Below are 13,388 nucleotides of genomic sequence, written 5' to 3' on the forward strand. Positions count from 1 at the left end.
GTCACCCCACAGGTCCCTTCTGTGTCACCTTACCCACCTGTCACCCCCGGGCCACCTCTGTGCCCCCCAAACCCACGGGTGTCACCCCACGGGGCATCTCCCCCGTGCCCTCCGGGTCATCCTTTATGTGCCACACCCCCAAAGCCACTCGTGTCACCCCTCGTGTCACCTCTCCGGGCTCCTCTGGGCCACCCACCCCCTTCCCGTGCCCCCAGCCCCATGCGTGTCCCCACAGGTCACCTCCCTGTCCCCCCCAAACCCACTCGTGTCCCCCCCCCGAGTCACCCCGCGCGGGTGTCGCCTCCCCACGCCCCCATCCCCACTCGCGTCACCCCACAATGTCCCTCCCTCCCTCTCGGGTCACCTCCCCGAGCCACCGCGTGCCACCCTCGGTGTCCCCAATGTCCCCGCAGCCACTCGTGTCCCCGGGGCTGCCCCCCGCTCGCTGCCCCCCCACTCCGGGGAGGGGACACGGAGCCCAAGGTCGCGGTGGGCTCCGAGCCAGCCTGGCAAGGACAGGACAAGGCCGGGCTGCGGGCCCGCCGGGGGGGGACACGGGGACACGGGGACACGGCTGTCCCCACCCGGGCGGGGCAGGGAGCAGCTCCCGGAATTCCAGCGCCTTTCCCGGCCCGAGCCGCGTGGAAAAGCGACATTTTCGGGGGCGTTTTTAATTATTAATCATCGGGGGTTTGGGGTTGGTGAGAGGAAGAGAAAGCGAGAGGAGCGAAGCTTTGACCCACACCCCCCTCGGGGGTCGCTGTAACCCCGCGATTTCCCCTTTCCCCCCTTTTTTTTTTGCCTTAAATAACCCCGGCTCAGCTCCTCGCCCGCCCCTCACCCTCCCCACGCCCCCCCCGGGGGGGTTTTGGGTCATTAACCCCACGGAGCAGGTGGGGAAACTGAGGCAGGACGGGGAAGCGCGGCTGGGGGTGGGGATTGAGGGGTCCCTGAGCCCCCGAACGGAGCGGGGGGAGGTTTTGGGGTGGGGTTTGGGGTGGGGTGCCCCAGCAGCCGCAGCTCCCGAGCGCTTTCATTTTCCCCCAGCACGCCTGGGGCGCGCCCGGGGGCGTCCCCCCAAAATATGACCCCCCCCAGAGCTTCCCCGGCACCGAATCCCCCCTGAACTGAACAGGGAGGGGGATCCCCTTAGCCAGCCTGGCTGGGCACCCCCAAAATCCTCCCTGCACCCCCAAAATGCCGCTGTGGCACGAGGGTCGTGGTCACCCCCACCCTGGGGACCCCACGGGACCCCCCCCAATTCCCAGCTGGCACCACCAAAAGCTGGCACAGCTCCCAGGGGGGCAGTGAGTCCATCCTGGGCACCTCAGAGCCACGGGGGACCCCAAAACACCGGGAAAAAACAAACCAGGACCCCCCAAAACAGCACCACGGGAGCCTGGAGTCAGGGACCACGGCTTGGGACCCCCAAAAAATGTCCTAGGAGGAGGCTGGAATTAGGGATGGCAGCATGGAACCTCAAAAAATGTCCCAGAATGAGCCTGGAATTAGGGATGGCACCATGGAACCCCAAAAAATGTCCCAGAAGGAGGCTGGAATTGGGGCTGGCACCGTGCAGGTGTCACCCCCTGAGCCCCTGCATCGTTCACAGCACAAAAACCACAAAATATTTTCCCATTTTGGGGCCCAATTTGCTTTTTTTTTTTTTTCCTTTTCCTTTTTCTTTTTTTTTTTTTTTCCCCAGCTTCACCCAGCTCCCGCTCACCCCAAATACCGAACACTCCTAAATATTTTTTCACCCCACCAAATATTTCCAGTTGGATTCAAGTCCTCGGATTCCACATCCATCCCGTGCCGGGATAATTCCAGCGTCTCCGACTTCCACTGGAGGCAGCCGCTGGCCAGCGAGCCCAGCACATCCCAGGGAGAGCCACCGGCACCTCCCCGAGCTGCCAGAGGCAGCGCTCCCGGCCGCAGTTCCGGCTCCAAAAGGGTTAAACCCACCCGGGGCACAACCGAGGAGAGAAAGCACCTGGAAATGTAAAGTGCCGTTTATTTATTATTTTTCCCACCCCTCCCCATCCATGATGAAAATATCGAGTTTTTTAAAAAAAAAAAAAAACAAACAAACAAAAAAAAAATTAATTGCACCTCATAACTGCTTCATCCACGCTCTCCTCCTCCTTTTCCTCCTCTTCCTCCTCCAAAACCCAGCACCAGAATCTATGGAAAATAACCCGAAACTTGAGGAACCTTCCCTGCTTCCCACATTAAATAAGAGGCAAAATCCATCCCATCGAGCACCCCACGGCTCCAGGGTGGCTTGGCTGGGCATGAGCTGAGCCAGCAAGCACAGACCCCTCAAATTTGGGGTGTTCCCCCCAAAATTGGGGTGTTGCCTCCCCAAAAAATTGGGGTGTCCCCCCTTTGGGTTGCCCTGTGGGTTGGCCCCAGGCAGGGCAGTGCCTTTGTCCTGGGCTGGAAAATAGGAAAGGAAAAGGGATGAGGGATTTGGGGTTACCCAGCCCTGGTAGTTAATTTTTGGGGGGGCTGCCATGGTGGGACCCAGGGCAGGCAGGGGGATGGCAGCTGCCAGTCTGAGTGAAAAACAGCCAAAAAAAAAAAATAAGGAAAAACACCAAAAAATTCCCACTAAACTTCCCAAATCCTCCTGGGAGGGGCTCAGGGGTTGCCAAGCCCACATGGGGAATAATTCACCCCAAAATCCACGTGGGGGGAAGGGAGGGGGTCGGGGCCTGGGGGCTGTCCCTCGGTGGGAGGGACAATCCAGGGACAATGTGGGCTCGGGGTGGGCTCATCCCTGGCCAGGGGGCTCTGACAGGGAATCCTGGAGCTCTGCCACATCCACAACGGCTGAGGCCAGCCCTGGGATGGGCTGGAGGCAGCTGGAGGGGGAAAACGCAGCCTGGGGGGCACCCTGTGCCCCCCATGGGATCAGGAGAGGGACCCCAACCCCTGCAGGAACAGCTGGGCTCTGCCTGCACCTCTCCAGGGAAGGAAAACCCAAAATCCACACTCTCCCCTCAGCTGGACACTGGAAAGTGGGAGCCATCCCCATCCTCATCCTCATCCTCATCCCATCCTCATCCTCATCCCCCTCCCCATCCCATCCTCATCCTCATCCCCATCCCCATCCCCATCCCATCCTCATCCCGGTCCTCATCCTCATCCCAATCCCATCTTCATCCCCATCCTCATCCTCATCCCATCCCATCCTCATCCCCATCCCCATCCTCATCGTCATCCCCATCCTCATCCCTATCCCATCTCATCCTCATCCCATCCCCACCCCATCCTCATCCCATCCTCATCCTCATCCCCATCCCCATCCTCATCGTCATCCCCATCCTCATCCCATCGTCATCCCATCCCCATCCCCATCCCATCCCCCTCATCCTCATCCCATCCCATCTTCATCCCCATCCTCATCCCCACCCCATCCTCATCCTCATCCTCATTGTCATCCCCATCTCATCCTCATCCCATCCTCATCCCCCCAATCCCATCTTCATCCCCATCCTCATCCCCACCCCATCCTCATCCTCATCCTCATTGTCATCCCCATGTCATCCTCATCCCATCCTCATCCTCATCCCATCCTCATCCTCATCCCCATCCCATCTTCATCCCCATCCCCATCCCCATCTCCACCCCATCCTCATCCTCATCCTCATCCCTCCCTCCCTCCTCGGCCCCACGGGTCCAGCCCCTGCCCTGAACACCCAGCTCGGCCAAGGCAGGTTTCAAAGGAACCGTTTAAAGCAGGCCAACAGGGGTCTCTGCTCTGCCCCCAGCCGTGCCCCCAGGCAGGACAGTGACACTGCTCCGGGCCACCCTAGGCAGGGCTTCTCCATCCCTGATCCCACCGATTCTCCATCCCAGAGAGAACAGCAGGGGTGAGGTGAGGCAGCAGCTGCCCCTCATCCCCGCACCGCCCCCTTAACCCCAACACATTTCCAAAACAACAACAAAAAACCGAACCAAAACAAAACCAAACCCAAAATAAAGAAAAACCAAGATAAGCAGCACCACAATTCCCAAGTGTCAGGAGCTCCAGAGCTGGAGCAGAGGCCTGGAACCGCTCCCCACGTCCGAGGGGAGCCCCGGAGGATGGAGCAGCCCCCGGGGCCGGAGCTTTGGCGCTGGGAGGGAGGAAGGAGGGGCAGCTGTGCCCTGGAGGGAGGAGAGGAAGCGGTGCCAGAGGCAGGAGTGCCAGGCCGGGCTCACACGGCAGCTCGGGTGGGAGTGCTGGGCTGGTTCAGCCGCAGCGTCCGGCACAGCCAGCCCGCGAAATCCACCTCCTCCACCTCGGAGCGCTTGATGAACGTGTGGCTCTGCAAGCACAGGGGAAAACACGGTCAGGAACACCCCAGAGGAGCATCCCAGATCCCAAAAAGGCAGATCTGTGCTGTGGGATGTGCCCTGGAGAGGGGGGAAGGTGCTGGTGCCGCAGATGAGGCAGAAGAGAGGATTTGGGGAAAACATTCCTCCCACCATCACAGGGAGGAATTCCTTCCCAATCTCCCATCCAGCCCTGCCCTCTGGCAGTGGGAGCCATTCCCTGTGTCCTGTCCCTCCATCCTTGTCCCCAGTCCCTCTCCAGCTCTCCTGGAGCCCCTTCAGGCCCTGCAAGGGCTCTGAGCTCTCCCTGGAGCTTCTCCTCTCCAGGTGAGCACCCCCAGCTCTTCCAGAGGGGCTCCAGGCCTTCCTCTGGACTCTCTCCAGGTCCTTGTGCTGCTGCAGCAGAGCTGGAGGCAGCTCTGCAGGTGGGGTCTCAGCTGAATCCCCCCTTTCCCTGCTGCCCAGGACTCTGCTGATCTCTGGGATCAGAGCACAGCTGGGATCCAGCCCTCAGTGCCACCCCCCTGCCCAGGTGAGGAGCCAGGGCTGTGCCAGCAGGGCCTGGCCAGGCTCCCAGCACTGGGTAAAGGGGGTCAGTCCCTCCCTCTGCCCCACCCTGAGCTCAGCCTGCCAATTCCCAGCCTTTGGAGCAAGAGGGATGGATGGGGCAGCAGCTGGCAGAGCTGGTGCCACCCCAGAGCAGCAGAAAAATCCTCTCCCCACTCACCATCAGCATCTTCAGATCTGCTCGTTCTGCTGGGTTTTTAATTAAGCTGAAATGAGAACAAGAGAGGGAAGCCAAGGTGAGATTCCTTGTGGGAAGGTGGGGATCAGGCTGGAGAAGCTGCAGCTTCCCCCAAAACCCCTCAGGATCCCAGGAGAGGGATCCCTGCCAGCTCAGCTCCCAGGAAGAGCTGCAGGATCCATCTCTTCCAGACTGTGGGGACAAACTGTGCCCTGCAAATGGAGAAAAGGCCCCAAAGCTTGGCAGGAATCTGGGATTTAATATCCAGCCTCTGGTTCACTGGGAGCTCTGGCAGCACCTTCAGGTGTCCCTGTGCCCACGGGGTGACTCAGCCCCAGGATCTGCTCCACCACCCCCCTTGCCAGGCTCAGCTTTAGAAGGAGCTGGGATCCTGCTCAGCAGCCCCACAAATAAATTGCTTTTATTCCAACCCTTCCCAAGGCAGGAGCTCCCAGCACAACGTGGGATCAGGCAGGGAGAGAGAGAGATCAGGCAGAACACAGAGGGTGGAGCTGCAGAGCTGTCAAGGAGCACGTCCAAGCCTCCACCTTCAGCCAGGAGATGAAATCCTCACCATTTATTTACAAACTCCTGGAAATCTTGCGTGAAGACTCCACTTGGCAGCTTGGGAGGTGGCTGTGGAGAGAAGGAAAAGGGGTTCCTGCACCACTCCTGTGTTACTGTGCCAAAAATGAGTGTCAGCTGCAGTGTCAGGGAGCTGTGCTCTACAGCCACTCTCATCCTCCTCATCCTCACTGCTTTTCCAGCCAGGAAATCCCTTCCCTGCCACTCCTCCCACTGCTGCTCCAGCTCCCTCTGCACCCGGGGGACCCCACACTGAACCCCAGCCAAAGCTGGGAGATCACCAAGCATCCCAATCCTAAATCCAGCCTGACAAATCCCAGCTCTGGCCGTGCCTATGGCTGATGAAACAATCCCAAAATGAGGATTTTCCATCACCCTGTTTGTGTGAGCTGTCCTTGCAAGCTGGACAGGGAGGATGGCCTTAAACTGAAGGAGGGAAGGTTTAGGTGGGATTTTGGGGAGAAATTCCTCCCTGTGAGGGTGTTGGGGCCCTGGCATGGAATTCCCAGAGCAGCTGTGGCTGCCCCTGGATCCCTGGAGTGCCCAAGGCCTGGCTGGAGCAGCCTGGGATAGTGGGAGTTGTCCCTGCCATGGCAGGGGTGGCACTGGATGAGCTTTAAGGTCCTTCCAACCCAAACCATTGTGGGATTCCACGAGTGACCAAACATTCCAGATCCCACCCTGACTCAGCAGAGCAGAACATCCCTGTGGAAGCTGTGGGAAAACAAACAAACACCCACCTCGTTAACGATGTAATCCAGCAGCTCAAAGATGGCCATGGCAGGCCTGGTGTCCATCCCGTGCCCTGGGGGGGGACACGACACAAACGGTGCTGAGAGGCTGCTCAGGGCTCAGTTTGGGGTGAAAAACACGACTTTGGGGGAGCTCTGCTGGGAGAGGCTGAGGAAACTCCCAGGGGAATTGAGCCATGGTTAAAGAGAAACCAAGTTCATTCCCAGAATTTGGATTTCTTTCACCAGACCTCCAGCCCAGATTTATTTATGTTTGGACAGCACCAGACCATCTACTCTGGCTGGCTGGCAGCACTTCCAGAGCCTTCTGCTCCCAAGGAAACGGCTCCAGCAGAGCCTCCCTGGAATCCTGCTGCTGTTTGGTGCTTCTGTGAGAGCTCCCAGCAAAGCTCTTCCCAAAAAGCTGCCCGAGGCCTCAGGAGAAGCTGCTGGCAGCACAGGCAAAGCCTGAGGAGCACAGGGGGCTGTGACAACGGTTCGAGGGACATTCTCTCCACGGGAGCCACATCCCAGCTGCGCCCACAGCACGGGGAGGGGCTGAGGACGGGGATAACATTTTTGTGGTTCTAAGGAACCCAGGGACAGCTCCCAAATCCATGCTGAGAGGCCCCTCCGCAGGCTCCCACCTGGATTCCACCAACCTGCGGCGGGGTGGGCCGTGCTGGAGCCAGTGTGGATCTCCCTCCAAAGATTCCCAGCGGAGCCTCCTCCAGGGCAGCTCCCCCAGCCGCCCCCCAACCCCTCATCCCCCATGGAAGCGTTGCTGCCGATGCACACCACAGCCCCTACCACTGACGGGGCGTCCTGGGGGCCTGGCCCGCGGCGAGATGCTGGGGGACTCTCCCTCCGCCCCGTCCACCACAGGACGGCCAAAAATTGCTTCCAGTTCCTTGGAGTCTGGCGGGGGGATTGGGTACCTTCCGATCGACAGCTCCACTAGGGACAGCCCCATGCTCCAGATGTCCGACTGCACCGAGTAGTGCGTGCCCTGCAGGCGCTCGGGCTGCGGGGAGAGCGGAGCTCAATGGCATTGGGAATGGGGATAAAGGCACTCGGAATGGGGATAAAGGCACTGGGGATAATGGCACTGGGAATGGGGATGGGGATAACAGGGAGAGCGCAGAGCTCAGGGGTGGGGTGGGGATAACGGGGATGGGGATAATGGCATTGGGAATGGGGATAAAGGCACTCGGAATGGGGATAAAGGCACTGGGGATAATGGCACTGGGAATGGGGATGATGGCACTGGGAATGGGTGATAATGGCACCCAGGGCACAGGGAATGGGGGTGACATGGAATGCTGGTCCCCAGAGCATAGGAACACCCACTGACATGGGATATGGACGCCCAGGACACAGGAGCACAGGGTAACATGGGATAGTGACACCAAATACAAATATCCTGTATGGATGAGACTCACTCCAGTGCCTAAAGGGGCTCCAAGGGAACTGGAGAACTTTGGACAAGGGACAGGACACAGGGAATGGCTTCACACGGACAGAGGCANTGGGGATAACGGGGATGGGGGTGGGGATAAAGGCAGTGGAAATGGGGATAATGGGGATGGGGATAATGGGGATGGGGATAAAGGCAGTGGGAATGGGGATAATGGCACTGGGAATGGGGATGATGGCACTGGGAATGGGGATGATGGCACTGGGAATGGGGATAATGGCACTGGGAATGGGGATAATGGCACTGGGAATGGGGATAAAGGCACTGGGAATGGGGATAAAGGAAGTGGGAGTGTGGATAAAGGCAGTGGGAATGGGGATAAAGGCACTGGGAATGGGTGATAATGGCACCCAGGGCACAGGGAATGGGGGTGACATGGAATGCTGGTCCCCAGAGCATAGGAACACCCACTGACATGGGATATGGACGCCCAGGACACAGGAACACGGGGTAACATGGGATAGTGACACCAAATACAAATATCCTGTATGGATGAGACTCACTCCAGTGCCTAAAGGGGCTCCAAGGGAACTGGAGAACTTTGGACAAGGGACAGGACACAGGGAATGGCTTCACACGGACAGAGGCAGGGATAGATGGGATTTTGGGAAGCAACTCTCCCCTGGCAGGGTAGGCAGGCCCTGGCACAGGGTGCCCAGAGCAGCTGGGGCTGCCCCTGGATCCCTGGCAGTGCCCAAGGCCAGGCTGGGGCAGCCTGGGAAGGTGTCCCTGCCATGGCAGGAGTGGGACTGGATGGGCTTTAAGGTCCTTCCAACCCAAACCATTCTGGAATTGTGTAATATCCCAAAGGCCTCTCCAGGGAAGGGACAGTCCCAGAAGGATCATGTGCAAAGGGGATGGAAAAGAAGAATGATGTGCAGACAAAAAGCACTTGGAGCATCTAATCCACACTCCCAACTCAGCAGCATTCCCAGCTACTTGTGTTTGGGAACACCCAGCAGGAATCTATTTCTCTGTGTGCTGAAATCTAAGGAACTCAACTTATCCATAAAAATGTATTTCCCTGCTCTCTGCTGTTAACACCCAAGAGGAACCAGAGGAGCAGAAAATCCACTTGAGGTTATGGCCATTAAAAGAAAAAAATTAGAAATAAATCAATCGATGCAAGTCATCCCCACTGGCAGCTCTGAGGCAGCCTGGAGCCAGGGCCTGGGAGCAGAGGGGGCAGGATTTTTAAATACCCCCTGTCTAACTATAACTGCACTTGAATAACCATTCCCAAAATACAGGAGCAGCTCAGACCTCAGGATCCTTCCCTGGGAGGGTGGGCAGGCCCTGGCACAGGATCCCAGAGAAGCTGGGGCTGCCCCTGGATCCCTGGAAGTGTCCAAGGCCAGGTTGGACAGGGCTTGGAACAACCTGGGACAGCGGAAAGAGTCCCTGTGGACAGGATGGGGATGGAAACAGCTGAGATGAACCCAAATGACCCAAAAAAACCCAGCTGGAAGGAACTTACAGACATGTAGGACCGAGTTCCCACAAAGGAGTTGGCCATGGAGTCAATGAGCTGCCCGCTGACCCCGAAATCACAGAGCTTGATCTCCCCTCTGGAATTCACCAGGATGTTGGAGGGTTTCACATCTGGGAACAGCGAGAGAGGGGAGTGTGAAGGTGGCTCTGGGTGACACCTGGCACTGCAGGCTGGGATTCTCAGGGTCCTGCTCTCACCTCTGTGCATGATTTGGTGCTTCTCCCGCAGATAGGCCAGGCCCCGCAGAACCTGGGAGGAACCCAAAGGCTGGATGAGAGCAGAGCTCAGGGAGCAGCTCTGCCCTCAGCCCAAGGAGAGCTGCCCTGTGCTGTCCATGTCCCTCAGGGTTTGCAATTCATCCCCAGCTCCATCACAGATTTTGGGTGAACCACCCAAAAAAAGCTTCTCCCAAACCTCCTCGAAGTGATGGCAACATTATCCAGAGGGGTTGGAGGTGGGGAAAGGGGTTGGGAATATTTCCCCTCTGCTCTGGCCTCTTGGTCCAGGAAAGTGCAGCCCCCAGGACTGGGAAACACAGAAAGCTTCCCAGGGCAGCCCAGGAATTATTCCCAATCCCTGCCCAGCAAATCCTCCCTGGAAGCCTGAGCAGCCCCATCACTCACCGCTATACTGACTTTGCCCAGGATTTCCTCAGGAATTCTTTTGGCTTCTTTCAGCACTTGATCCAAAGAGCCACCATCCTGAAATAAAGAACATGGGAATGACCAACACAGCAATTCCCAGCAGGAAAACAGAGCAGCTGGATGTACAGGGGAGCAGATGGTGGGTGACCAGCATTGAGCACACTCCTTTTTCAGCCACAAAAAAATAAAAGATCTGGTGATCTGAGCTCAGGTTCATCACTGAAAACTGGTGTTTTTAGCAGTTCTGCTTCTTGCTGTTGGTTCTTTGCTTCCTTCCACCAGTGGAAATGCCAAGATGGTGCTGATTTGGAGCAGAAATAACATAGTTCTCCACCAGAAACAACAGAATTTGTTCACTCAGCCTCTCAGCAGGCTCTGCAGAGCAGTGGCTTGGCAACATTTCCGTTTGGCCAAGCCCCAAACTTGCTGCTTCCTCTTCCCAAAAGTCGCTGTCTCCCTGATCCCGAGGCCCGAGCAGGAATGTGTGGCTCCCACCAGGAGCAGAGTGGGCACAGCAAGGAGCTGCCAGTGGCCCAAGGCACCGGGCTGGCAGGGAGAGGGCGTTTGGGAGGGTGCAGGGAGGGCAGGGCCTCACCATGTGCTCCATGCAGATGGAGATCTCCCCGTCGCTGTAGAAGGCTCCATAGAAGCCCACGATGTAGGGGGAGTTGCACTCGTGCAGCACCTGCAGCTCCCGGATGATCTGGTTCCTGATGGCTGGTTTGATTTCCAGATGGATCAGCTGCCAAGAGAGGAAACAGGCAAGGTGTGACTCCTGGGAAGGGAAAGAACTGAGGGGCAGCAGCCCTGAGTGCTGGGAAGAAATCACATCTCCAAGGGAGGCGCTGCTTTGGAGCAGAATTTTTCCCATTTGCAGGCTGATGTTAAGGATGAAGTGCCAGGACACGGGGAATGGTTTCCCCACTGCCAAAGGGCAGGGATGGATGGGATTTTGGGAATAAACCCTGGGAGGGGGGTGAGGCCCTGCAATGGAATTCCCAGAGAAGCTGTGGCTGCCCCTGGAAGTGCCCAGGGCCAGGCTGGACGTGGCTTGGAGCAGCCTGGCACAGTGGAAGGTGTCCCTGGCCATGGCAGGGGTGGCACTGGGTGGGATTGAAGGTCTCCCCAACCCCATCCCGTGGGGGATGCCATGCTGCAGGCAGAGGAGAGCTCTGTGCTGCCTCAGCCACGGAAGGCGCCGGGATCGCACCGGACACGGGTGGAAAGACGAGTCAGGAGTTTGATCTCAGCCCCTCTGAGTCAGCAGCCAGGAGCATTTTCACAAGCTCTGGAGGTGTTGTAAGAAGGTGCTCCCAGATCAAGGAAACCACAGAAAAGAAAAAGCCCCTGTGAAGGTTCTGCACAAGAACGAGCAGCGGCTTTTGGGGCCGCACGTGGGGTCAGAGCGGAGCAGGGAGGGAAACAGCCTGGGCTGGTGAAAGGAGGCCCTGCCCAGGGGGCTGGGTGAGCTCTAGGGCCCCTTCCAACCCAAACCACTCCAGGAATCCATGATCCCAACAGCAGGAGGGAGGAGGGACTCTGGAGGAGGCAGAGCAGAGGTTGTGCTGCTCCTGCCAAGCACAGCCTCTCCCGGCAGGCAGATGAAGCAGCTCCTGATTTTCTACTCTGTGGCACCACAGGAGATGTTCCCAGTGAAGCCAAGCCTGAGAGGAACCTCTGTCCCTGCTTGGAGTGACCATGGGATGTGTTTAATGGGGCTGAGGGATGTGTGTGCCAAACCCATCCTTCCCACTGCCACGACCTACAATCCTCAGGAGATCCAATTCCAGTCGCTTTGTCCACCAGAACTGGGAAAAAAAAATAAAACTCCTGTTTTCCAGAGCCCAGGGATCTGTCACTGGGAGCACAGCCTCTCCCAAAGGAGACAGCTCCACGTGGGAGCCCTGCTCCTGACCACGGTGAGGTGGTGAAGGTGCAAATGCAGAGAGGATCCAGGCAAACCCAGCCCTGCTGGAGGCAGGCAGAGCTCCAGGTGCTCCCCAGCCCTCCCAGCCCCTCGTTACCTTGCGTGCCATAACGAGCCCTGAGGGTTTGTGCTGCACTTTGGTGACCACCCCGCCATTGCCAGCGCCCAGCTCCGAGATCCTCTCGAAGTCGTCGTCCTTCAGCTCCCCAACTTTGGCTTTCTGTGTCAGGAAAGCTTCCAGGCGCTTCTTCTGCTGCTCATCCAGCTCCAGCTCCTCCAGCTTCTTCTGCAGGTCCACCAGGTTAGCCCTGAGAGGGGAGGAGGAGATGGGAGACAGGCAGCACCAGGGAAAGGAAGGAGGGTGCAGTTCTCAGGAAACGATGGAAAATCACCCCCTGACATGTCCTGAGCCCCCCACAATGGGACCACCTGGACAGGAACACCTGGAGAAGTCCCTGCCCGACACACAGAGCCCCTCTGGAGAGGAGCTTGGGAGCAGCCAGGTGTTTTGGGAGAGCCAAGGAACAGGAAAAATCCTTTGGCCCTTAAGGAGGCAGCAGCAGATGCTGCTCCCTGTCGCGGGGAGCCAAACTTGGCTTTGGTGTGTAACACGAGAAGGGCTCTCCATGGGGTCCAGCAGCTCTGTGACACCCCCACCCCAAATCCTGAGCACAAAGGGGGGTCTGTGCTGCCCCAGCACCAGCTGCCGAGCCCCCACCGCCTGTGCCAGCTCCAGCTGCTCATCCCAGTTGCTGCCACCCCCTCACCCACACTGGGACATGTCGGGAGGGTCTCACCCCATCCCCTCCACCACCTCTCACCCCACACATCCCATCTGCTGAGCCCCAGGTGCCCCCCAGACCCCGGCCCCCCATCCCAGCTCCAAGCTGGGGCTCCAGGCCTGGGCCCGGCCCCCCCCCAGGCCTGAGCTGCCCCCTGCAAACCGGGGGGGCCAGAGCAGCCTCCCCCTGCCCATCCCACCCCTTCCAACCCTCAACCTTCTCCTCCAGCTCTGCCTCACCTTCCCCACACGGCCCAGGCCGGGCCCATCCAGCCCCCAGGCCGGGCCCGGCTCCCCCGGACCTGTCCCAGCCCCCCCAGGCCTTCCCTGTCCCCCCGAGCCTGCCCCAGGTCCCCCCTCAGACCTTCCCAGGCCTCCCCAAACCCGTCCCGGTTCCTCCAGGCCTTCCCTGGCTCTCCCCACACCCCGCGCCCGCCCTGCCCCGACCCCCCAGGCCCGGTGCCCGCTCTGTCCCGGCCTCCCCGCTCTGCCCAGGCCCGGGGTGCCCCCCAGGCCCAGCCCCGCTGCCGGGGCGGTCCCGGCCGGGCCTGACTCACTCTGCGGAGCCGTCGGGGCTGGGCCCCTCGGCGGCGCTGGGGGCGATGTTGAGGGCGGGCAGCACCGGCTTCCTCTTGGCCGGCATGGCCGGGCCGGGCCGCGCCTGCGGGGCCGGGGGGGCGCGG

General features: G+C 59.1%; 1 protein-coding gene across 2 annotated transcripts; it reads right to left on the bottom strand.

Moving 5' to 3' along the window:
- Positions 1-3,626: 3,626 nt before the first annotated feature.
- Positions 3,627-13,382, bottom strand: MAP2K2 (mitogen-activated protein kinase kinase 2). Of its 2 annotated transcripts, XM_041424875.1 has the most exons (12): positions 13,263-13,382; positions 12,022-12,232; positions 11,764-11,805; positions 10,593-10,739; positions 9,977-10,054; positions 9,551-9,602; positions 9,339-9,463; positions 7,195-7,408; positions 6,394-6,458; positions 5,643-5,704; positions 5,051-5,096; positions 3,627-4,316 (listed from the first exon to the last, which is right to left on the bottom strand). In XM_041424875.1, the coding sequence occupies exons 1-12, from the start codon at positions 13,346-13,348 to the stop codon at positions 4,206-4,208; spliced, it is 1,239 nt and encodes a 412-aa protein (XP_041280809.1). In that variant the 5' UTR covers positions 13,349-13,382; the 3' UTR covers positions 3,627-4,205. The 2 variants fall into 2 exon arrangements, with proteins under 2 accessions (XP_041280809.1, XP_041280817.1); XM_041424883.1 differs by lacking the exon at positions 11,764-11,805.
- Between the last annotated feature and the right edge of the window lie 6 nt (positions 13,383-13,388).

This window comes from Onychostruthus taczanowskii, unplaced genomic scaffold (genome assembly GCF_017590055.1).
Source record: "Onychostruthus taczanowskii isolate IOZ18803 unplaced genomic scaffold, ASM1759005v1 scaffold112, whole genome shotgun sequence".
Lineage (NCBI taxonomy): Eukaryota > Metazoa > Chordata > Aves > Passeriformes > Passeridae > Onychostruthus > Onychostruthus taczanowskii.

Excerpts from the sequence above, each read along its gene's own strand:
- MAP2K2 (XM_041424875.1), bottom strand. The coding sequence starts at position 13,348 with ATGCCGGCCAAGAGGAAGCCGGTGCTGCCCGCCCTCAACATCGCCCCC. Across the intron at positions 10,055-10,592 it reads CCATCTGCATGGAGCACATG|GATGGTGGCTCTTTGGATCA; the intron begins GTGAGGCCCTGC and ends TCTTTATTTCAG. Across the intron at positions 9,603-9,976 it reads TGGGCAAAGTCAGTATAGCG|GTTCTGCGGGGCCTGGCCTA; the intron begins GTGAGTGATGGG and ends GGTTCCTCCCAG.